The 24,843-nt window shown below is 39.0% G+C and overlaps 1 protein-coding gene across 1 annotated transcript; it reads left to right on the top strand.

The window, feature by feature from the left end:
• The first annotated feature begins 749 nt into the window (after positions 1–749).
• On the top strand, positions 750–1,376 carry LOC149143840 (uncharacterized). Its single transcript, XM_089451958.1, has one exon. The coding sequence runs from the start codon at positions 750–752 to the stop codon at positions 1,374–1,376; it is 627 nt and encodes a 208-aa protein (XP_089308084.1).
• The last annotated feature ends 23,467 nt before the right edge of the window (positions 1,377–24,843 follow it).

Consider the following 24,843-nt stretch of genomic DNA (forward strand, 5'->3'; position numbering starts at 1 on the left):
TACTTATGGGCACAACCATTCGGTCTTTGTTTGTATTAACCCTAGACGGTTTTCGATCCCCCGCACTGACATACTCTGTTTCTTGCATCGATACTATAGGCAGCTGTCAGCTAGCTGTATTGACAGTTATGGAGGATCTCGTTGATTATACCATGGATCCTACGGAGGGCATGCCCATTTGGACTCAGCCTGGGACCACTGCTGAGGATTTGTTTTCATTTGACCATGGATTTTCTAAGGAAGTAGAAGCCCTCCCCACCATCTCTAGACCCCACATCCCCTCCATCGCGCTGCCCAAAGAATCCTTGGCTATCCAGGATTTCATCTCCCCTCCACCCTTGCCCTGCACATTGCCTGGTGCTGAGCCCTTGCAGCAACCTGGGATCTAAGCCTTTGGGTCGGGTTCGAGCCCTTTTCCTACAGTGGTGGGTTTGTACAAACCCTAGGAAGGTCAACAGCCAGCTACAGACTCTCAGGCGCCTCTATCAATAGCTCCTTTGGACACAGGGACACATCTACCCGGTAACTTCACAGGAATAGGCATCATTCCGCGGTTTTTCGACTCCATCCCGGTTAAAGGCCCAACAACAGAAAGGGCTTCAGACACTCAAGCGATGGTATAGCCAGGTCGAACTACTGAAGGCGCGAGCAGCAGACACATAAAGGCACCTAAGAGGAAAAGGTGTCTACAACTGAAGAGCAGTGATATTTTCCTAAAGCTTTCCAAGGACACATCGTTACTGGAGTCAATGGATTCGGTAGAGAAAGTTCTGGTGGGACGTGTAAGAGGAAGGCACTACAGTGTGGAGAGGCTACAAAATTGGGCGATGGAAGTTTCGGGTCATCATTTGACAGAACCCCCCACAGTACAAACCTTTGTCAAGGGATGGTTTGCCCTCAGATTCAAATGTCTGGCCCATACAAACTGGGTACTCTCCACTATTTGGCACATCGACCAGGGCCCGATTCTCCTCAAGAGATGGACGCCGATGTTTGATCCTAAACAGGATAGAGTGGAGGCTGGGCCTATATGGGTTCGTCTTCCGGGCCTTCCCTGTCATTTCTGGACAGAGGAGATTTTCAGGAGGATCGGGGATGCTATGGGATCTTATTTAACCTTTGATGCCTCTTTCCAAACCACTGGGAGAATGGCCTATGCCAGGATATTAGTTCATCTTGACCTCTTGGATGGACTACCTGAGTACATCAACATTCAATGGAGGAATACTACAAGGAGACAGATGTTGGATTATGAAGGAGTTCCCTTCAGGTGTAGGCGTTTTCGCAAAATGGGGCATCTATTCAAATATTGCCCTCTGAATAGGTGGAATACCAAGAAGGCTACTAAACAGGCTCCTTTGGAATCTCATGTGTAGGAGGCACAGTCACTCAGACAATTGGTAAGGGAGGATCAGCCTAGGGCTTCTGAAGATCTGCCTAGGAACACCGCTCCACACTCAAAAGGAATGGCTGCACATCTGGATCTGGGCATAAGTCCACGGCTCCATCACAGAACATCCTGAGAAAGTGTGGCAAGCCGCCGCACTGTCCACCGCCACCGATTCCTGCACCAGCCATGGAAGCCTCAGGCGACTCCAATACTTCGGGTATGAACTCCATTCACTCGATCCCCTCTCAATGCTTTTCTGATGTTAATGAAATTATAATAGCCGGGCTGTCTTTGGGAACGGGCACTGTAAATGTTGATGTGGCAACAACCCAGATCATATGTGATTTGGCTTCCCCTCACGCAGTTTTTCCCCCCACACCCCCATCTCTTTTTTGTACCCCCCCTGGTGCCCTCTGCCTCCTTGACTGCTCTTTCTGTTTCAAGATACAACACCCATTCTAGAACAAAGAAACAGGAGTTGGATCAAGTCGGACTGGACTTTATTCATTCCCCTCCCCCTCCTAAGACTCTCTGTGGTCGTCCCTCTCAAATTAAGCATGCACAATCTCAAGCGGATGATGATATTGCTTTGGGAAAACAATCCACTATTCCTTTGGTCCTTAGAGCCAGAGAAGCCCCATCTGAACCCCCTCCATGAAGATCTTATCCTACAATTGTAGAGGGCTAGCTAGGCCTGATAAAAAACTAGCTCTTCATCGGTTATTCACTTCTGACTCGCTAGATATAATATTCTTACAGGAAACCCTAAGCCCTGTTGTTGATATCACTTGCACTCTTGAGCGTACTCTCCCAGGGTGGACTTTTTCAGGACTGGATGCACATGGCCGATCTGGAGGGCTTGCTTTGGGCATCAATACCCGATCTATCAAGATCATTAATTGCTGGGGTGGGGCTGGATTTATTGGGGCGGATGTTCGTTCAGCAGACCGGGGAATTCTTTTCAGAATCATCAACATTTATGGGCCTTGTCATAATTGACTAGAGTTCTGGGAACACCTTCTGGGATCGGATTTATTATCTATCGATAATATTATTCTCAGAGGGGACCTAAATTTCTCCATTGGACATTCAGAGTCTTGGGGTCATCATGCCCAAAGAGACACCCTCTCGGACTACTTCTCGGCTACTCTGGATGTTCACCACTTGATAGATATCCCCTCAGCAAAGATTCAAGCCACTTGGAGGAACAATCGAGTTGGTGAAAATGGATTGGCTAGGAGACTGGACCGGTTTTTAGTCAAAGAACAAGTTATGGATCTGGGTCTCAACATAAGGCAATGGGTTGGCTCAGGTGGACTCTCAGACCATCTAACTATATATATGGAAATGGATGGTGGTAGAGCAAGACCAAAGGGACCTTTTAAATTCTGCTCTACTTGGCTCAAGGAGGCCTCATTTATCAGCTTAGTGATCGAATTCTGGAAAGCAAACCCTCCAGGGGCAAGGGAAAATGTAATAGATGGATTTATTAATAACCTCACAGAGCTTAAGAAGATGACCAAAAACTGGGCACACCAAAAAAGATTACAGGATGATCAAACTCTGAGACAGGTTGAGCTTGAGTTGGCCAATTTCGAAAATGATCAGGATGGGTTGTATAATTCTTATGAACATAAGGAAAAAATCACATCCCTCTACATGGCCCGGGGAAAAAATCTTAAGGATAGGGAAGATGTCTAGAGGCTGAGGAGCAGGGCTATTTGGATGCAGGAGGGGTTGCAATTACCAAATTTTATCAAAGGTTTTCTAATGGTAGGAAAGTGATTAACACCATTTGGTAGCTTCAGGATAATCAGGGACACACAGCCAACACTTTCCCTCAGCTCGCTTCTTTAGCCAACTCTCATTTTAAGAATGCTTACAGTGACCCCGGGGAAGCAAATTTGGCTGAAATTATCAGAGTTGCCCAACTTTTCCCCAGATTTGTGGAGCAAGATGAAGGTGAAGAGCTGATGAATGAAGTATCTTTAGAAGAGCTAGAAGCCACTTTAAAATGGTTTAACAAGGACAAAAGCACGGGACCTGATGGTTGGACCATCGAGTTCTATATGGCATTCTTTGATCTTATAGGAGCTAATCTCCTTCGGGTAGTTGAGGAATCCAGGGCTACTGGACACTTGGAAGCTGCCATAACCTCCACTTTTATTGCACTCATACCAAAATCAGATAATCCATCTTCCTTTGATGACTACTGCCCAATTTCGCTATGTAACTGTTTGTATAAGACTATAGACAAAATTATTGCAAACAGGTTGAAACCAATCTTATCGAAGCACATCTCGCCAGAACAATTCACCTTCCTTCAAGATAGGCAAATCCATGAGGTGATAGGCATGGCATAGGAAGTGTTACACTCGTTTCACATCAAGAAAAGCAAAGGTATGATTTTGAAGATAGATTTATCAAAATCTTTTGACAGAGTGAATTGGTTATACTTAAGAATGCTTTTAACCCATCTTGGGTTCCCCTTCATTTTTATAAAATGGATTATGGGATGCATCACTAATATCCCATTTAGTGTTCTGATTAACGAAAGCGCATCTCCTTTCTTCTTCTTGGCAAGAGGGATGAGACAAGGCTGTCCACTCTCACCTCTTCTGTTTCTTCTGATCATGGAGGGGCTTAGTAGGATTATTAAAGAGGACTACAAGAGAGGCAAATTAAAGGGTATTATGATTACAGAGGATTGCACGCTCATGCACCTGCTGTTTGTGGACGATGTTCTGATTTTTCTCAATGGGAGCATTGGAGACTTAACAATCATTAGAGCTTCCTTTTCCTTATTTTAGAAAGCCACGGGAATGACAATCAATGAAGGAAAATCTACTCTAACTGCTACAGCCTGTTCCCAGCATGAAATACATTTTTCTCTTCATCGGTTCCACTTTGCACAGATTGGACTGGATGAAGGTCTGAAATATCTGGGGTATAAGTTAAAACCCAATGGATATAAGATAGCTGATTGGACTTATCTCATCGCCAAATTGGAGAAAATACTCAGCTTATGGTACCTCAGATATTTATCTCGGGCTGGCTGGCTCACTCTCATCAAGAGTGTTTTGGAAGCGACCCCTGTTTATTGGATGTCCCTGGCATGGATTCTAAGGGGCATTTTGTCAAGGATACAAGCACTCTGCTACAGATTTTTATGGAGGGGTATTCAGCCTGGTAGAATCTTTGCTTGGGTGAATTGGGATGCACTCACACTTCCTAAAAAATGGGGAGGCTGGGGAATTAAAAAACTTGATGATTTTTCCACAACACTAGCAGTGAAGCTTGTTTGGCAGCTGGTCACTTCTAACAATCTGTGGATGAGAGTGGCTTCCTCAAAATATATCGCCCCATTACAGATATTGGACTGGATCAGGAGACCGATCATAATCAAATCTGGAATTTCGATCATTTGGAAGGCAGTCCTGAAGGCTCTAGACCCCATTCGCACAAGTCTCACTTGGAGGATTCATTTGGGACTCAGGGTTTGTATTGGAATCGATCCGTGGATTGGATGCGGGAACATGCATAGACTGCCAATTGATCTTCTCATGCATCTCTGCGAGCATAACGTTACACAAATTGCTCAAATTGCAGATGAGGCAAACTCTAATTTCCTCTCTTAGGCCTAGAAAACAGGGCATCATCTAAACATCCCTCCTATATGGAAGCAGATCTGGAAGGACTGTATACAGGCTCTCTCAGAGGTGCACATTCGCATAATCGAAGGTGAAGATGAGCTCATCTGGGCGTCGGCTAAATCAGGCAGATACTCTCCAAAAGACGGATACTTAGTTCTAGCGGAGCCGAGGAAACCACTAATCCTTCATTCCTGGTGGAAACACCTCTAGAAGCTGAAGGCACCTCCTAGAACCAGATTATTAATGTGGTGCATTTTGCAAAATAAAATCCCCACGGGGGATAATTTAATAAAGCATTCTCACCATGGACCTAACTGGTGCTATCTTTGCAAAATGAATGTGAATCTACATCCCACCTGTTTCTGAACTGCCATGAAGCATGCAAGCTGTGGGATCTTTTAATAGCTACCGCCTCCCCTCCTTGTAACTGGCTGGTGGATACTCTAATAGAGGCCTGTAAATCTTGGTATTCTATAGTCACTCCTCACAAATTTTGGAACCTCCCTTTGTTGTTTTGCTGGGCAGTCTGGATTGCCCGCAACCTCATAATCTTTCAAAATACGCCACCCAGATGGCCTTTAATAGCTGCTAAGATCATGGCAGACTATGATCTCATTCCCGATGACCCCCCTCCCCCTCGAACCAGGAACATTACACAGGAACGGATGGACCCCCACCAGCCATGGGCATACTTTGACGGGGCGGCACAGGAAGACGGTTGTGGTGGGGGAGCCATTCTACATATAACTGAGAAGCACTCTTATAGTATGCTGATGGGTTTACGGAGGGGCACTAATAATTTTGCAGAACTATCGGCAGCAATGCACATCATTCATTTTGCTTTGGAGAGGAATTGCCATGCTTTACAATTGTTTGGAGATTCTAAAATTGTTTGCGACTGGTTGAATAAATATACATATTGCTGGTCTTACTCTTTGAGACACATTCTGGATGAGACTCTGAGACTGATAACTCATTTTGATTATTTTACTTGTAATCACATCTACAGGGAGCGAAACACAGATGCTGACCATCTTTCCAAAGAAGTAGCGCTTTGAGAGCTGGGCATCTGGATGATCTGAGAACAAAATGACGAAGCACATTACCAATACTATCATTGGCCGTTTATGGACATTATGGATTAATTTACAGAGTTGTTTTTTTTATTCCATATTTTGTATATATTTTTGATATACTCTTGTTCAAAGTTTCGGAATTGTTATGCTTCTAACAAATATTAGATTTGCACAGTACTTTGTTTAAACTGTTATCTCCCTGCGTGGATCAAGATAACAGTTTCTTTTTGGTCTGTTGCATGCTATACTGCTTGGTTTCATATTACAGTTTTGTTGGGCTATTACCTCCCTGCGTGGATATAGGTAACTAGCTTGCTGCTTCTTGGAAGATGATAGACTCTCTATAAATATTATCTGAATATGCACATGCATCTACAAAATGTAATTTCTAATTTTAATGAAATTACGAATTTTTCCAGGGGAAAAAAAACTATACATAGTAATGTTAATGAGAGTTGAACCTGAGTGGGGAGGTTTCTTCTGCTCTATTTTGATTAGACTACCACACTTAACCATTGTTTTCTAAGGTGATGGTATCAATAATCAAATTTTAAGGGTTGGTCTTCACTTCAATGAGAAGGGAATATATTCATACAACCCTTCCATAACTATAATGAGAAGTTTAAAATGAAAATACATTTCAATTGACAACAATATATTATCTATACATTTCATTTTCAATCCGATTTGTTTCTATTAAATAAATTAAATTCTTAAAATGAAAAGTAGAAAATATCACATTATGATAAGTAAGTCCGTCACCTCATCCAGGTGCCTCCACTTTCGAATGTCGAAAAAAAATGATCCAACGATTGAGGGGAGATCGATTGATCTCGAGAATCTATTTTCATTACCCCATGTGGTATGTCCTTCCTAGGTGTGTTTTAACTCCACTTCAATAGTGGCACAAATGAGCTCCTCTGAATCTAGGGATGTGTGCCCATGCATAGCCACGCCAGAAATATTAAATGGAAATCGTTAGCAATATAGGGAAATTGGAAACAATGCCCTTATATTGAGCGAAGAAAAAAACCCCACATAATAAAATTCCTATAAGTCCTCCCTAGGTGTGTTTTAACTCTACTTCAATAGTGGCACGAATGAGCTCCTCTGAATCTGGGGGAGGTGTGCCCATGCAGAGCCATGTCAAAAATACTAAATGGAAAGCCTTAGCAATCCAGGGAAAGTTGAAACAATACTCGTAGATTGAAAAAAAAAAAACCCACAAAGTAAAAATCCTATAAGTCCTCCCTAGGTGTGTTTTAACTCCGCTTCAATAGCGACACGAATGAGCTCCTCTGAATCTGGGGAAGCGTGCCCATGCAGAGCCATGTCAAAAATATTAAATGGAAAGCCTTAGTAATCCAGGGAAAGTAGAAACAATGGCCATAGATTGAGCCAAGATTTAACTCCACAGAATAAAAATCCTATAAGTCCTCCGTAGGTGTGTTTTAACTCCACTTCAATAGTTGCATGAATGAGTTCCTATGAATCCAGGGAGGTGTGCCCATGCAAAGCCATGTCAGAAATATTAAATGGAAAGCCTTAACAATTGAGGGAAAGTGGAAACAACACACCCCCCCCAACGGAATAAAATTCCTATAATTACATTATTGCTATCAATTCATCCAACTAAAATTTTTCTAGCATAATCGATCCTAGACCATAGTAATCAACCTCAAGCCACGTGTAGTGTCAGTGTTGTAAATCCCCCAACAATCCCATAGAGACATTAGCTAAAATAAACAATGACTCACTAACTTGGAGTTTGAATTTATCACCTAAAACAAACCAATGAATCCACCACCCACCTCACGAGCGGAATGCCGCAAATGAGCCAGGAGAAGCAGAACGAAAGATCATACATTCCCTAATACATAGAGGCAACAAACCATTAGAGACAAACTCCGGATGTATGGATGGACAACACCATCCTATGTGCTATGCTTTCCCAATAGCTCCTTATATCACCCTCCAATCAAACGATGCACGAAAAATATGCAAGACATCTTGTCCAAATACCACAAATGACATCCACAATATGTCAAGAGATCCCTATAGTGTAGAACAAAAACTCACTGCACTAGATGCACAATAATCACTTTACTATATGCACAATAATCACTTTACTATCTCCTTATTGAAGTATTGAGCCCGTGTCCCATGTCCTAGCATGGAGGATGCGTCAATGGTCAACACTTCATGTCTTCACAACCTCGCCCACCCTTGTCATGGCTAGAGCCAAAACTATCAATGATGCACTCCAATCTGTCTCATGAAAACAAGAATATTTTAGTATCCAAACATATAATGATACAACTTCCTATATACAATCCTCTCTTTTGAGTTCTATCCGCTATCACTACACAGACCACAAAATAAATGCATCAGTGCCCCCAAAATCCAATCTACTTATCACTTTCATGACCATTGCAATGCAAAGAGAAAGGAAATGATGGTATAATACGCAGACTGCCATCCCAGTCCCACCAACGATCATACCAACCTGACCATTGACCATAAAAACCAGAAATGGAGGAAAAAAACATAGCATCACCAGCGCCAACAACCAAACTAGTTTTTAAATTTAACAAAAACATTTTTATCGTTCTTTCCAATGTGCACATCATGCCATCAAACAAAAAGTTGTAACAATCACTCTCCTCAAACAAAAAATTGTAACAATCACTCTCCTCTACCTTGTCATATGGACCAAATTTTTTACTCTAGATCTATCGATTTATTGTTTCTTCAATGGAATTATTTACTATGGTAGAAATGTATTAATATAAGCTAATTAGCAAGTGGTGAAGAGCATGGGGTTGTGTGCTGCAAGAAACACCTACGGCGAAAAGGTGGTTAGTTTGTGATCCATTTCTCAGTCACTACACAGTCATAGCAATTAATTGCAAAATTGTACGATGACCACACACGGAATGACTTTAACCTATCTTCAAAAGAATTGCCAGAAACCAATGGTAGAAATTCTAGTTGCGTATGTCAACGATTTTAAAAACTAAAACCAATCAACCAAGACAACAAAGGGTCCCCGTTCAAGGCCAGCCTAAGGGGATATACGACAACCCTTCACATGCCAGGTTGTTATATTATTAAATGTTTTTTAAAACATACTATTATAGATCTATTTTAAGTATTGATCTAACATGAGAGGAGAGTTTTAGGTCCCTATACTACTAGTGTAACCCCTTATTGTTATTAGTACAACCCCCTTATTATATTTTTGTGACCATGTAGTCCCCATATTGTTATTATTGTGCCCCATAGAAGCCAACTATTGTTATTATTGTGCCCTTACATTATTATTGTTATGTCGGCTCTGATTATATTATGACCCCTTAGACTCCTATATATAGAAAGGAGGTCTTGTCATTTATATCATCCAAGAATTGTTCATTTGTGTAATGTAAAGGAGGTTGCCCCCTCGAAAAGGCTGAATTCTAAGGCATTGATCTATCTTTTCTATCTTTTTGTGAGTTGGTTTCATAACATTTGGTATAGAGCTTTGGATTCTAGGGTTTCGCTACTCCAAATAGGTCATCGTGGAATTTTCGCTATAACATTTTTCTGCAATGTTTCAGAAGCTCAAGAAAAAAACCCATTTGAGAAGAAAGCACGCTGAATCTTGCGTTCAAATTTCAGATCTTGGCTTACTATATGTTCGGATATATGATCTGAGGAATTTAGGGTTTTTCCAAGCTCCAAAATTTCATCTAAAACAGGTCATCGTGGAATTTTCACTATAACTCTTTCGCTACAAAAGTTCAGAATCTAAGAAGAAAACCCATTTGAGAAGGGATCGGTCTAAACCTCAGCTACAAATTTCAGATCCTGTATCACTATAATTTCAAAGATATAAACTGAGGAATTTAGGGTTTTTACAAACCCCCTAATTACATTCCAAATAGGCCACCTTGGGAAAATCGTCATAACTTTTGCTCTAAGAATCAGATTGAATTTTCGTAAGAAGTTACAGAAATAGGACAGACTGTACCTTGTTGGGGTATCATTTTCAGAACCTAAGGTTGAAACAGGGACCCGCGTTATGTCGTACAATTTCACTCTACTAAACCTGACTATACTCATGTCATCGTGGGAGATTTGGTACAACTCTTCATTGGAGAATCCAATTTTGATCAAACTGGTGGCATTGGAAAGAGGACGGAGAGGGATAATGCAGGTCACGACTTCAGAACTAGAAAATCCAAAATTACAGAGTTACAGTCATTTCAAGATCGAGCTCCTAAAATCAAGAAAAGGCGATACAAGGAATTTTGATGGAAAGGATCCAATAAATTGGATACTACAGATGGAGAAATATTTTGATCTACATGGTGTACCACTGTTACAAAAGGTACTTATTACATCTAATTATTTAGAATCGAATCAATTTTTATGGTATAAAGGGCTTTGTTCTCGTAAACCACTTGTCATGTGGTCAATTTTCACGGAAGAAATGATAACACATTATGAGGATACAAAGAGAAACACCTTCTTTAGCCAATTGATAAATCTCAAACAAAAGGGTTCAATGGCAGAGCACATTGAGGACTTCCAAAAATTGAATGTAAGGGTAAATGATATTCCAGAGAAGAAAATGGTTGATGTCATCATAGGGACTTTAAAGGATAACATTCAACACAAGGTTCGTCTTTGGGAACCTAATTCATTGGAGAAGGCATTCAAGTTGGCCAGAAAAATTGAAAGTGAAATTATGGAAACAAGGAATCCCACCACTCATGACTTTAATTATGGAAGTGTTTTTTCTCCTAGCCTTCCACAACCTACAAGCTTTACACCACAACAATTGGAAAAAAAAGAGAAAAAGGGCTTTGTTACAATTGTGATAGCAAATACACTAAAGGTCATAAGTGTGCTGAGAAGAAATTATTTTACATAGATTATGAAGAGGAGGAAGAAAAGGATGAAGAAACATCAAAAGAAGAGGATATACACCAGGAACCCACCCAGAGAAAGAAGAAATGAATCCGACCATATCTTTTAAAGCATTGGAAAGAATTACCACTCCTCAAACTCTTAAGATAGAAGGTCATATCAAGAAGAAAAAGGTTCAAGAAGTGAAAGATCACATCGAGAAAGAAGAAATGAATCCGACCATATCTTGTAATGCATTGGCTAGAATTACCACTCCTCAAACTATCAATATAGAAGGACATATCAAGAAGAAAAATGTTCAAGAAGTGAAAGATAACATCGAGCATCAAGAAATAAATCCAACCATATCTTGTAATGCATTGGAAGAAATTACCACTCCTCAAACTATCAAGATAGAAGGACATATCAAGAAGAAAAATGTAATAGTGTTGATTGATTCGGGCAGTACCCATAATTTTATTCATTGTAAGATAGCCAAGGAATTGAATTGCTTCATATATCCAGCACCAAAGTGTCAAGTGATGGTTGCAAGTGGAGGAACCATAAATTGCTCTGGAAAGTGCCATAATATCAAGCTATCCATGGGAGAATATGTATTGAATAGCCCAATGCTTTCCATTCCAATGGGTGGTGCTGATGTTTTACTAGGAGTGCAATGGCTACAATCTTTGGGTAAGATATCTTTTAATTTTCAAGAACTTTTCTTGAAATTTTTTTAGGAAGGAAAGGAAGTTGAATTGAGGGGTATCAAAAGGAAACCAGGAAAGATAATCAACTCTAACATCATGACAAAGATTCTAAATAAAGAACAACGGGGAGAAATTGCACAATTATGTTCACTAGAGGATCCCACATCGAAATCATGTATTTCTCCATATCTCCAAAATGTTTTGGACAAGCATTCAAAGGTATTTGAGACTCCCAAGGGCCGCCCACCTATTTGTGATCATGATCACGCTATTCAATTTGATTCTAGGAAGTGTTCCTCCAAACATCAGGCCTTACAGATATCCATATGCCCAAAGGAGTGGGAACTCATTCAAAAGTTGCAGAAGATCCCAGTTCAAACAGTATTGTGAGAACTTGACAAGGAAATAAAAATCATATTGGAACCTAAAGAAGTCACAAAACCGGGAGATCAACAGCTATGCAATAGATCAATTTCATAGTATCTCATCAAGTGGAAGAACTTACCTGCTTAATATTCCACATGGGAGGACAATAATTTATACAGAAGCATCAAGAACTACTCAAGTGTTGAGGACAACACTTTTTGAAGGAGAGGGGCATGTTAGGTCCCTATACTACTATTGTAACCCCTTATTGTTATTATACAACCCCCTTATTATATTGTTGTGCCCATGTAGTCCCCATATTGTTATTATTGTGCCCCATAGAAGCCCACTATTGTTATTATTGTGTCCTTACATTATTATTGTTAAGTCGGCTCTGATTATATTATGACCCCTTAGACTCCTATATATGGAAAGGAGGTCTTGTCATTTGTATCATCCAAGAATTTTTCATTTGTGTAATGTAAAGGAGGTTGCCCTCTCGAAGAGGCTGAATTCTAAGGCATTGATCTATCTTTTCTATCTTTTTGTGAGTTGGTTTCCTAACAGAGAGGGATCAAATTTCTTCACGTGTAAATTTTTTTAGAGTACAAAATACAATGTGTTATTTTTCATTGTTTAAATTCTATTTTTAAATGCTAAATAAAGTATATATAAGACGAAATGAACATTTTAACCACTTTTTTCTTCTATATATAAATATATATGAAGTTGATATCGACATAAATTAGTTAACATATATTTTCAACTAGTTTATTTAAATATCTTGTTGAAATATTTTTAAAAAGTATAAGATTTAAACATCTTCTTCACATTTTTTTTACTTCTAATTGCTTTAGAGCATATTCATTTTTTTCAAATTGTAGTTGACATTATCTTTTTGTTTTCTATTTAAAACATACTTTTTATTTTTATTTTTATTTTAAAGGGGCACTGATGAAAGAACAAGCTTACACATCCCCTCATACTGGGGTGTAGAAAGATCCATCTTAAATACATATCTAACATGAGTCGAGAGGGATCCAATTTCTTCACGTGAATGTTTTTTATAGTTATTTAAAAAAAATTATTTTTAGATTTAAAAGAAAATATGTTTTGACCATGATGAGCAAAATTTCAACTTTGATCACGGGCGGGGACACATTACACATCATACCGGGCTGTAGAATGACCGTCTCAGCTCAATAAAAAATATTTAACATTGCTTTTACTGATAAATTTAGCTTTGCACTTCTGGGACATGTTAGATCCCTCTTGACGGGTTGTGACATGTTCAAATTTGAACACTACTAGCATTTTCAAATCTATCCAAGACATTAAAGGTTATTATATTACTCATGCTTAACATAAGAGTAATATTTTCACATGTTCCAAAATTTGTGTGGAAATGGATTTTTCAAAGGGACTACCAAAGGTGATTTTGCTCAACTTGGAGGGTTGGAGCCATCTTCTGATCTTTTATTATGAGAAGGTTCCTTTCAAATGTAACTATTGCCATGACTATTCGCATTTTGCCAAAATTTATCCTAATGCTCAAGTAAATCAACCCTTTTCTAAGCCAACTCCAACTTCTGAGAATAATGATGAACAAGAATAATTCAAACAAGAAAAGGCTGTTAGTCTATGATCCATTTCTCAGTCACTACACAATCATAGAAATTAATTACAAAATTGTATGATGACCACACACCGAATGACTTTAACCTATCTTCAAAGGAATTTTCGGAAACCGACTGTGCAAATGTTGGTTGCCTAAGTCAATGATTTTAAAAACTAGAACTAATCAACCAAGACAACTAGGGGTCCCCGTTCAAGGCCAGCCTCCGGGGATATATGAAAACCCTTCACATGCCATGTTGTTCTATTATTAAATGTTTTAAAAAACATACTATTATAGATGCATCTTAAGTATTGATCTAACATGAGTCGAGAGGGATCAAATTTCTTCACGTGTAAACATTTTTAGAGTGCAAAATAAAATGTTTTATTTTTCATTGTTTAAATTGTATTTTTAAATTCTAAATAGAGTATATATAAGACCAAATAAATATTTTAACCACTTTGTTTTCTATATATAAATATATATAAAGTTGATATCGACATAAATTAGTTAACATATATTTTCAAATAGTTTATTTAAATCTCTTGTTGAAATATTTTAAAAAGTATAAGATTTAAACATCTAAATCACATTTTTTTTTACTTCTAATTGCTTTAGAGCATATTCAATTTTTTTTTTTAATTATAGTTGACATTATCTTTCTTTTTTCTATTTAGAACATAAGTTTTTATTTTTTTTGGGAGGGGCACCGATGAACGGATAAACTTACACATCCCCTCATACTCGGGTGTAGAATGATCCATCTTAAATACATATCTAACATGAACCAATAGGGATCCAATTTCTTCACGTGCAATTTTTTTTATGACTCGACATTATTTAAATGTTTTGTATAGCCATTTAAATTTTTTTAGTTTTAGATTTTAAAAAAAATATTTTGACCAAGATGAGCAAAATTTCCACTTTGATGACAAACATACATCGTTACACATGATACTGGGTTGTAGAATGAGCTTCTTGGCTCAATAAAAAAGATTTAACATTTTTTTTACGGCTAAATTTAGCTTTGCACTTCTAGGACGTGTTAGATCCCTCTTGATGGGCTGTGATGTGTTCAAATTTGAACACTTATGACATTTTCAAAGCTATCCCAGACAAGAAAGGTTATTAGATTACTAATGCTTAACATAAGAGCAATATTTTCACATGTTCCAAAATTTGTGTGGAAACAGATTTTTCAAAGGTACTACCAAAGTTGATTTTGCTCAACTTGGACGGTTGGAGCCATCTTCAGATACTTGATTATGATAAGGTTCCTTTCAAATGTAACTATTGCCATGACTATGAGAATTTTGCCAAAATTTGTCCTAATGCTCAAATAACTCAACCCTTTTTTAAGCCAACTCCAGCTTCTGAGAATAATGATGAACAAGATTCATGAAAGAAAAAGAAATCGCAATCTAGGGGGACTTAGAATGACATCATGCCTAAGTCACACCCAATTGCTTCCTCCAATAATAAATTTGAAACACTACAAACTCTAGAGGAAGTAGGTGAGGAATTGGTCAAGAAAGATTCTCAAAATAATAACTCATAACATCAACCTAAATCCCGTTGAGCAAAATCAATAAATATGTAACCACTTGCCCCATATCTATGAACGTTGCATATTCCACCTAACTTTAATTCACATGAGGATTCCCTTCCACCCATTTCTAAAATAGACTCATTATTTTATTTTCTATTTATATTATTAACTTCTTCTTTTTTGCTAAAGCAAGAGTCGTACCTTCTATTCATTTTAAACAAAGACACAAGTTACATATAATACAACTACCCAAAGAGACCTGAGGGACATAAAATCAACAATCCACTCAGGGCTTGGGTACCAAGCCAAAAGCTGGACAAACGGTCCAAGGGCCCACAAAATTAACTGCGAGACCTCCACAAAACCAACCAATGCCTAAACCGCCCAAATTGTTTATAAAGATCTGTCTAATGAGACGCATATCGGGACCAAAAGAGGCATATTATTTGATTCCCAAAATAGACCCAATGAAAAAATAGAAACAATACAAAACAGATTTTGGGTCCGAATGGTGGAGTAAACATCGCTCATGTAATCCACCCGAAATCCACCGATTCCGACCTCACGACTCAACATACCCAGAAGATAACAGTGAATCTTGACCCAAAATTTAGATCACCCAAAATTGCAACCCGCCTCCAGAAGCCCGCGAGATCTTCCGCCCATCAGACCCCGGAAGAGTCACTTTGATCTGATCCGTTCACTCCGTCGCCTAAACCAATGGTCAAGAAAGATATCAAACAGCAAAGACGACCGAGATTTAACAGGCCGCCCCACCAAGCTGCACAATCATGATCGTTGATCCACACAGAAAGATCCAGCGGTATATAATCAAATCGCACCACACAAGTTAACCAGGTGTTAGTATGCGATGGAGGGTGGTTTTCCGAACCCTCATTCTACCATGTGTAGGATAATGGATGGAATCATTGCAAAATCACTAAAACCGTTTCCCACTTAAGAGCAGTGTGATCATCCAAATACTACCAAGGAAGCGGTTTTCCTCTCCAAGGCCCAAAAATGTGAATATTCCAACTATCGGTAAGACAAAGATTCCTTCTATGTCTACTCAACTTTCTGGCCTGAGCTTGCATCCCAGAGAAGAAGAGAGGCACACCATTAATTAAGGAACTATGGTGGCCACTCGCTTCCCCCAATGAATAGTAAAGACCATCTCGCTAACTCCTGGGTAGCTAGCAACCATCCGTGTTCGACCCCCCACCAAAGACCTGTTTGCTAGAAACTGATGACACATACGAAGGCCAAAAGTTTAAGAGCTTGCCTCCATGGCTTTATGTCTGAACACTCTCCGATCTTCTTCCTCTTGTTCACAGCAAAGAGTTCTCAGTCTGCTTTGTCGCAACTCCTACCACTCCATCAAAACCTTGACCTTTGTACTGCTGACCCCCTGATTGGCAAGAAGATCCGCCAACTTGTTGGCTTTTCTGTGAACATGATGGAAGCTGACAGTGCACAGGTTTTGTAGGTGATCCTGAATTCTCTGGAAAACCCTGATTAATTTCCAGTGTTTGGAGACTTTCTCCGACACTGTTCCACTATTTATTCTTTTCACTGAGTTAATTACTAGTTCAGAGTCCGCTTCTATTATCACATTGCAGCAATTATTTTGACTTAGAAAATCCAGGCATTGCTCCAAATCCATTAGCTCAGCCATGTTATTGGTAGTTGTTCCTAGGTGACAATGGAAGATGAAGATAATACTTCCCTTGGCATCCCTAAGGACTCCTCCATACCCAGCAATTCCTGGGTTTCCTTTTGACACTCCATCAATCTTGAATTTTAGATATCCTTCTGGGGGAGGATGCCAGAAATCCTTCTCTGTGTCCCTTGCTGTAACCTTCCTATTAAGACCTTCAAGAGTTAGTCCCTGCAGCCCCAGCTGTCTGAGAATTTTCCCATCCACATCTGAGGGAGGATTATTAGGGTGGTTGCAAACAGTGGTACCCACTGTCTCCTTAAGTTGTTTCAGGATTGTCTCAAACAGGCGGTATCGGGGATTTTTTCCACCTTGAATGTTCTTTTGTTCCTCTCCTTCCAAACATTCCATATAATGAAGCTTGGTGTAAGCGCCCAGGCTGAGTTGAGAATTTCATATTATGAAAAATTTCCCCTCCAACTAGTGAGGGTATTGATGATGCTCCCTCTGTCCCTATCGGATTGTTGAAAGATTTTTGCAAATATGTCCCATAACCAGGAGGTGAAAATGCAGTTGTTGAGAAGATGCTCCATTGTTTCTTCTTGCTCCCCACAGAGTAGGCATCTAGAAGGCCCCAGAACACCTCTCTTCCTGATGTTGTCCCAATTCAGGATTTTCCTGTGGTAAACCAACCACATGAAGAGTTTAATTTTCATCCACCCTTGGTGCCTCCAAAGTTTCTGCCAGATTTTGTCCGAAACCTAGGGATACAGTTCAAGGAAAATGCCTTTTGCTTCTTTAAGATTAAAGGTTCCCTCTTTATTATTGCCCCATCTTAGTCGGTCTTGTCCCTCTGAAACTAAGATCATCCTTTGTTCCACCATTTTCTTTATCTCCTCTTGGGCTTGAATGATGTTGTCTAAAATTTGTCTGCCTTCCACATAACCGGATTGTTCCCCTGAAACTAGGGTAGGAAGCAGAGGTTTAAGTATATTAGCCACTACTTTGGATATTATCTTGTAAACCACATTGCATAGAGCTATGGGTCTAAACTTATCCGCTGTTTGAGCAATTTCCTGCTTAGGGATGAGGGAGATAAAGGAGGTATTGAGCACTTTCAAAATAGTTCTGTTCAACTTGGAATCCTCCACTACATTCAAAATATCCTGCTTAACAATATTCTAGCACGCTTTAAAAAAATCCACATTAAAACCATCCAGGCCTAGTGCCTTTCCCTTCTGCATTTCTTTGAGGACATCATCTACCTCCTTTTCAAAAACTAGCCTATTTAGATTGAAATTGTCCTCTCTAGATACCATCTTTGGTATGTTTTTAGTTATCTCACTGATGGATTGTTCTCTATCTGAATTGATTTCTTGAGTAATGCTTCGGAAATGCTGAACTAACACATCTTCAATATTCTCATGGGAGGTGAGAAGATTCCCTTCTTCGTTCTTAATTGAAGATATTCTGTTGTGCGTTCTATTCGCCATGGTGGACCTATGAAAAAATTTCTTGTTACGCTCCCCTTCTTTTAACCATTGAACCCTAGACTTTTGTCTCCAAAAAATTTCCTCTTGTTTACACAGATTATCCCATTCTTGATAATATTTATCCACTTGGTTACTTTTGACTCTATCAAATCCATTCTTGATCAGAGCTTGGTTGAGAACCTTCATTTTGTTTTCAACAGATTTTTTTCTCCACAAAAATATTGCCAAAGTCATTTTTGTTCCAATCCTTTAGTCTGAGTTTGATATGCTTTAATCTTTTATGAAGAAGAAACATTCTTATTCCCTGAATCTGTAAATCTTATAACCACCATTCTTTAATAATGTTGAAGAAATCTAGATGGGAGAGCCAGATATTTTCAAATCTGAAAGGTCTGTTTCTGAGAATGCCCATACCTTTGATCTCCATTTGAATCAGCCAGTGATCTGAGCCTCCAAAGGGGAGAACTTCTGCTATTATTTCCTTATTTGTTAGCATTAGATCCTCTGAGATCATGAATCTATTTAACTTTGAGGCTACCTGAGACTCTCCTCCTCTTTTATTATTCCATGTAAAGAGGCCAGTGTTCGTTTCAGTATCTACAAGGTTCCTATTGTCTATAAAGGTTTGAAACTCTAAAGAGTCTTTACTTAGAATTCGGATTCCTCCTTTTTTCTCCGAAAGAGATTTGATCATGTTGAAATCCCCTCCCATGATCCAAGGTATTCCTGCATGTCTGTCCCTGAGATCCGTCAGTGAGTCTAGAAACTTGAGTTTATCATCTATTCTTTGAAGGCCATAAAGATTTGTGACCAGATAAGTGCATCTGTCTACTACAGGTTGAATAACGACTAATAGATAGTTCCTGGTAGCTTCAGCATCTATTATGCTAATTTTCTGAGGGTTCTAAAGAGTGAGAATTCCCCCTGTGGAATCCTCTGCTTTAACTTCTAGAAACTCAAATCTACTGAGCCATTTACTATGGATTTGTCTTAATTTTTGAATGGAACATTTCGTTTCTTGGATAAAGATAATATCCGGCATTTCTTGTTTCATCCTATTACTAAGAATTCTCTACTTTCTCTTACTCCCTAGACCTCTAATATTCCAAGATGTAAACTTCATAATTAAAGATTTGTAAAGGAGTAGCTGGCTAGATCTTTCATCTTACCTGAATCTATCATTAGCTTGCTACATTCCATCAAAAGTTCATTTTGCTTTTTCCTACCTCTTTTCTTACCTGGGTTTCTTATTGCTAGTCCTGGAGTTGTTTTCATCATCTTCACCCCTCTGTTATCCTGCTTATCTATATTTTTTCCTTTCTCCAAAGCATTAGCCTGTGTTTTCCATAAAAACAACTTTTGTATTCTATTGAGCTCTTCTTGAGGTACTGAATCCACTCCTCTCGTTGCTCCCTGAATCAAGAACCCTTCCAGATCTAGGTTTTATTTATCAAGAATCTCTTGTAGCTCATGGTCCTCCAGGTCCATTTCACTCTGGGTCATCTCCTAATCCATCTCAAGTTCTATATCACTCATCATGGTTTCTTTTTGATAATCAGTTTCCTGAGTTTGGTCATGTTCTTCTTCTTTTTTCTTTTCCCCGGGATTTCCTTCCATTGCTTGATCTTCCTTTGTGATCTCTTGGTCTTCCTCAAGAACTTGGAACTTATTTTGACTAACCTTTAGCCCTTCACCTTGATGTTGCTTTGGTCCTCTCTTGCCGCCTTTTCCTTGATTCACCACTTTCTGGTAGCTATCCGTTTCCTTCGCTGTGTTAGCCTTGTTGTTATTTACCACTTTACCGAGTGGACAGTCTCTAAATAGATGCCCATGTTCATGACATCTACGACATCTGAATGGAATATGCTCATAGTCTACTGTTTGCACCCATTCTTCATCAAAAACTTCCAGGATCACTTCATCTGGTAGAGCTCCTGATAGATCCATTTCCACACATATCCTAGTAAAGGAAGTGTATTTCCCTCTTCTTGTGGCTTCATAAGCTTTGACAAAACGACCTAATTTATTGCCTATGGCTGTTAACAATTCATTTTGCCAGTAATCAAGAGGTAAAGAATAGAGTCTTACCCAGACCAGTACCGAAGTAAAAGTCTCATGTTCCGGGACAAAATTCATCATCCATGGCCTCATGTAGAGTCCAGCTGCTGCATAGAAGTAGGGTCCTCCTTCAAATACTTTGTCCTTGTCTTCAATATTCGTGAACACCACAGTGAAGAATCCCTTTGACCCAAGATGAAGGTCAATGCTCCCTTTAGGTTTCCAGTGATATTTGATCCATGTCTGTAATGCTTTTTCAGTGGGCCATAGTCCCATGAACTTACAGATAATAGCATATGTCTGCATGTGATCTCTGTGTGCTTGCAGAGCAGGGTCGTTTAAAATAACTCTGGGTGTGAACTCAGCTTTCGGTTTACAGGGTCCCTTTTGTTTCTTTTCTTTAGTTCCCTGTTTTTTGTCTTCTACCTCCTTGTCCTTTGTGCCATTGATTTCCTTATTGTTGGCTTCTATTGTCTCCTCTTCCATATTTCTTTCCCCTTCCTTAGAAGTGCCTCTAGCATTTTCTAGAGGTTTCTTACCTCTACTAGCAACGGCCTCCTTGAAGGAGGGAGTGGCTCTTCCTCCTCTGCGACCCTCCATAAGGAACACTGTCTACAACTCGCTGAAACCCTAGAAGTTCTTCCGTCAAGGACCATATTATTTATATTATTAACTTCAATGTGTACTTTTTTTTTTTTTTTACTTTATGTTATGCATGTAAAACAATATTTCACTTCTTTAAATATAATATAAAATTATATTATATTGCAATATAACATTTTGCTTTTGATTAGTCTTTTTTCTATAGAGCTAGCATTTTGCCTTCTTATAGTAAATAGCCTTATTTTGTATTTTCAATTTAACCATCGTGTTTTGATCTTTTATACAAGTTGTTGTCATTACTGCCATAAGTGGATTGCATCATTGGCAATAAAGCTGATTCTTTATGTTATTTCTTTTATTGGAGCACGAAAAGTGTTCAAGTCCAAGGCGCGTGGGAAGGCAAGCACGTATGGTCAACAATCACGTGAAGTTTTATATGAGAGAGGCTTATTTGAATTCGCCACAACCAACTCTCGTATATATGAGTGTAGTTTTAAAACTACATGGAGTTGAGATTTAACACAACTCTTTTATTAATAGGGAGTATATTCAAATAAAGGTTTTTTATTAAAAGGTGTTTTTTTATAAAGGCTTTGGAAATCTTATAAAAGGAAAGTCTTTTTTGAAAAGGTTATTTTAGGTATATTAAAAAAAAGACTTGGGGTTTATTAGAAAAGTGAAATTTTAAGGTTTTTTAAAATAGGGTTTTTATTGGTAAGAGAATTTAGGGTTTTGTAATGTTTGTTAGCGTATAAAATTATTTGGTTTTTTGTCAAACATGATAATGGTTTGGTGAAGATTGTGCTTTACGATGGTGCATATATGATGTTGGGGGCGATATGGAAGATTGTCTCATGCAATGAGGAAAGAAACTATAAAACAAAGGAAAAATCGTAGTCATGGGTTGCAAAGTGCGACTGAAACATATTAAGAAAAGAAATCGAAAAAAAGAGGAAAAAATTATTACCATGGTTAGAGAGGTTGATGCCACAACCGAGGAACTGACAAGTCTAGCAGAAGACAAAGAAGAAATCGAGGTTGATTGGTATAGCTTTGATCTGCTACCACCTCCTATGTTTATAGGTAAATATTTTGATCATTGGGTTATCAAGATGCTAACTTTTCTTCAAGCTAAAGAGTTAATTGAGTACGAGTCTAATAACCCGTATGATGAAGTATGTGATGCTTTAGCGTTGAATTTTATAAAACAAGCATTGAACGTGAAGTGTTTGTGCAAGGTAGAAAAAGCTACAACTTCCAAGGAAGCATGGAAGATCCTGGAAGTAGAGTTTGGCATAAAGGAGAGTGACATGCTGTAGCAAGTTATGTCACAAGCAAAGAAGTCAGCCACGGATCTGAGAGTAGATGAGAAAGACACTAAGAGGAAAACAAAGCTTGGAGAATCCCACTCAAAAGTGGATGATGGTCATCAAAACCATAAAATTGAAGCCCATTATGGAAGCATGCATATGGATGAAGAATATGCAACAAATGTAGAAATTCTCACTGTAGATTAACCTGATTATGCAATATAACTAAAGCAAAATACTTAATCTACTTCTACAATCAAACTTGCAGAAGCTTAATAGATTTGAGCAAGATCAAGCAAAACACATATAACAAGGAAGAAGAATCAATACACATGAAACACAGAAGAATTCTCTGGGGAAAGCCTCAGCTAAAAACCCCACTATTTGTATGATCATACAAGATGGAAATACATCAGAATTATACAAAGCCTTAGCTCTCACAGCTAGTCAGCTCTCAGTACAATCCTTCTAGATGTTCACAGGCAAACAAGGCTTCTCACAAACCTTCTCCTCTACCCTCCAAGCCTCCTTTTTCTTTGCATTGTTTCTCCTGGGTGATCCTATTGTTACCAAGTGTAACACGGATCACTCACACTAATCTCACACCTTGTAAAACTGCACAATCCTCAAGGAACCTTCCCTTCACTGCATGGATGAGTTTCCTTTATAGGAAAAGTCATGAAACTGATAGTACAATGTCCCTGTCTTTATCTCAACTGGGTCTTTCTCTGAATAGACATGCATGAGTTATTTATGAGAGAATTTTCAGTTATCTAAAGTACACTAGTTTGATGTATGCATGCATTAACTGATTGAACTCACAATTAGTTCCTCAAACAATTTGGAACTAATTTAACTGGACTTAACTCAGTAAATTGAGCTAACTAATTACAACTCAATTATAAATCATCCTTATCTCCTTAATTTAAGCGATAACTGTTGCATGACTTCACAAAGACTTCTAGCTTGAATTTCTCCAACTAATTAATCCAAGATGAATTAATTAATTATTTTTCAAGCATCTCGTGAGACTAAATTCAAATTTTAATTCTCAATTTTAATTCAAGGACAAATTAAAATTGGAATATTCTGAATGCTATTTTTAGCATTTCTTGTTGCTATTCTCAACACTCCCTCTCAACAAGAAAGGAATTCAATTCGATCCCGATCCTGAAGCTTTGGAATGTTCTGCATGCAACACTTCTCTCAAGTGTTGTTGCTCCAGCAACTCCGAAACAAGAAAAACATCCAACCTAAATCAGTATGATGCATCTGTCATCAAAGTCTCTGACTACTATTGCCTCTGTCAACTGAAAACTCTGCGCCTCTGCTGACTCAGCTTTTCTGCACTGTTGTCAATCCTTCTCTGCGCTCTTCAGTATCTAACTGCTCTAGCCTCTGTCACTTTGATCTCTGACTGCATCAATCCCACTGATGCCTCTCACTACTATGTACTTTGGTCTCCCGTAGCAAGGTACGATCCATGATATAAAACCTCTCGATGGACCCTACCCAATTTCAGCCTTCTTGGGACTATCACTTCACATTGCCCCACCTCACACTTGGAGGTATGGCTGCATGTGATCCCTCTACCCACTTGGCTCGAAATTTCCCCCTACTAGAGGTCTCTGCATGAGTGGATGCCTCCACTCGGTCTCCTCTCAGTATCTCCAATTGTGGCTCCTCCGCAATTGTCTGAGACTTCTTCTGGAACTGCATGTTGAGAGGTAATTTACTCTCCCTCCCAACCACCAAGTCTCTAACATTTGCCTTGCTCCTCAAGGCTTTGCATGCATCTTGAACTTCAAGAGCATACAGGTTCTTAACTCGTGAACCAATTTGTTTCACCTGTCCCATGGTGATGTGTCTAAGGAAAACCTTTCACTTACTAAAAACAACATTGTAGCCTTTGTCCTCCAACATCGCGATCGATACCAAATTCTTCTTCAGTCCAGGCACATACTTCACATCTCTCAAGGTGATGAGAGCTCCATGCTCCCTCTGAAAAGCAACCGTGCCCACTCCTAAAACACTATACCTTTCATCGTCACCCATCTCTATGCGTATCTTGAGGTCTTTCATCTCCAAGGTACTAAATAAACTTTTATCGTCGGTCATGTGGAATGAGGCTCTACTGTCAAGAAACCAACCACAACCCATCATCAATGACACCATGCATGCGATGAGAGTAAATTCCATCTCGAACTGAGAGGTTAATGCCTCACCTTTAGATCCTTTCGAGGATCCCTTCTTGGACTTCTTCGATGGGTAATTAGTCGCATAATGACCCATCTCATGACAATTAGAGCATCTCACTTTAGACTTGTCACCCTTCTTCCCTCCATGAGAAGAATTCGATTTGGGATGAGAATCATTCTCCTTCCCTTTCCTTGCCTTACTTGCTAAGGCCAAATTTTCTTCATCATCCTTGGATGAAGAACCATCTCGATTGCTCCTCCTGATCTCC

This window comes from Pinus tabuliformis, chromosome X (genome assembly GCF_031772625.1).
Source record: "Pinus tabuliformis cultivar Carrire ecotype Pingquan chromosome X, CPIR1, whole genome shotgun sequence".
NCBI lineage: Eukaryota > Viridiplantae > Streptophyta > Pinopsida > Pinales > Pinaceae > Pinus > Pinus tabuliformis.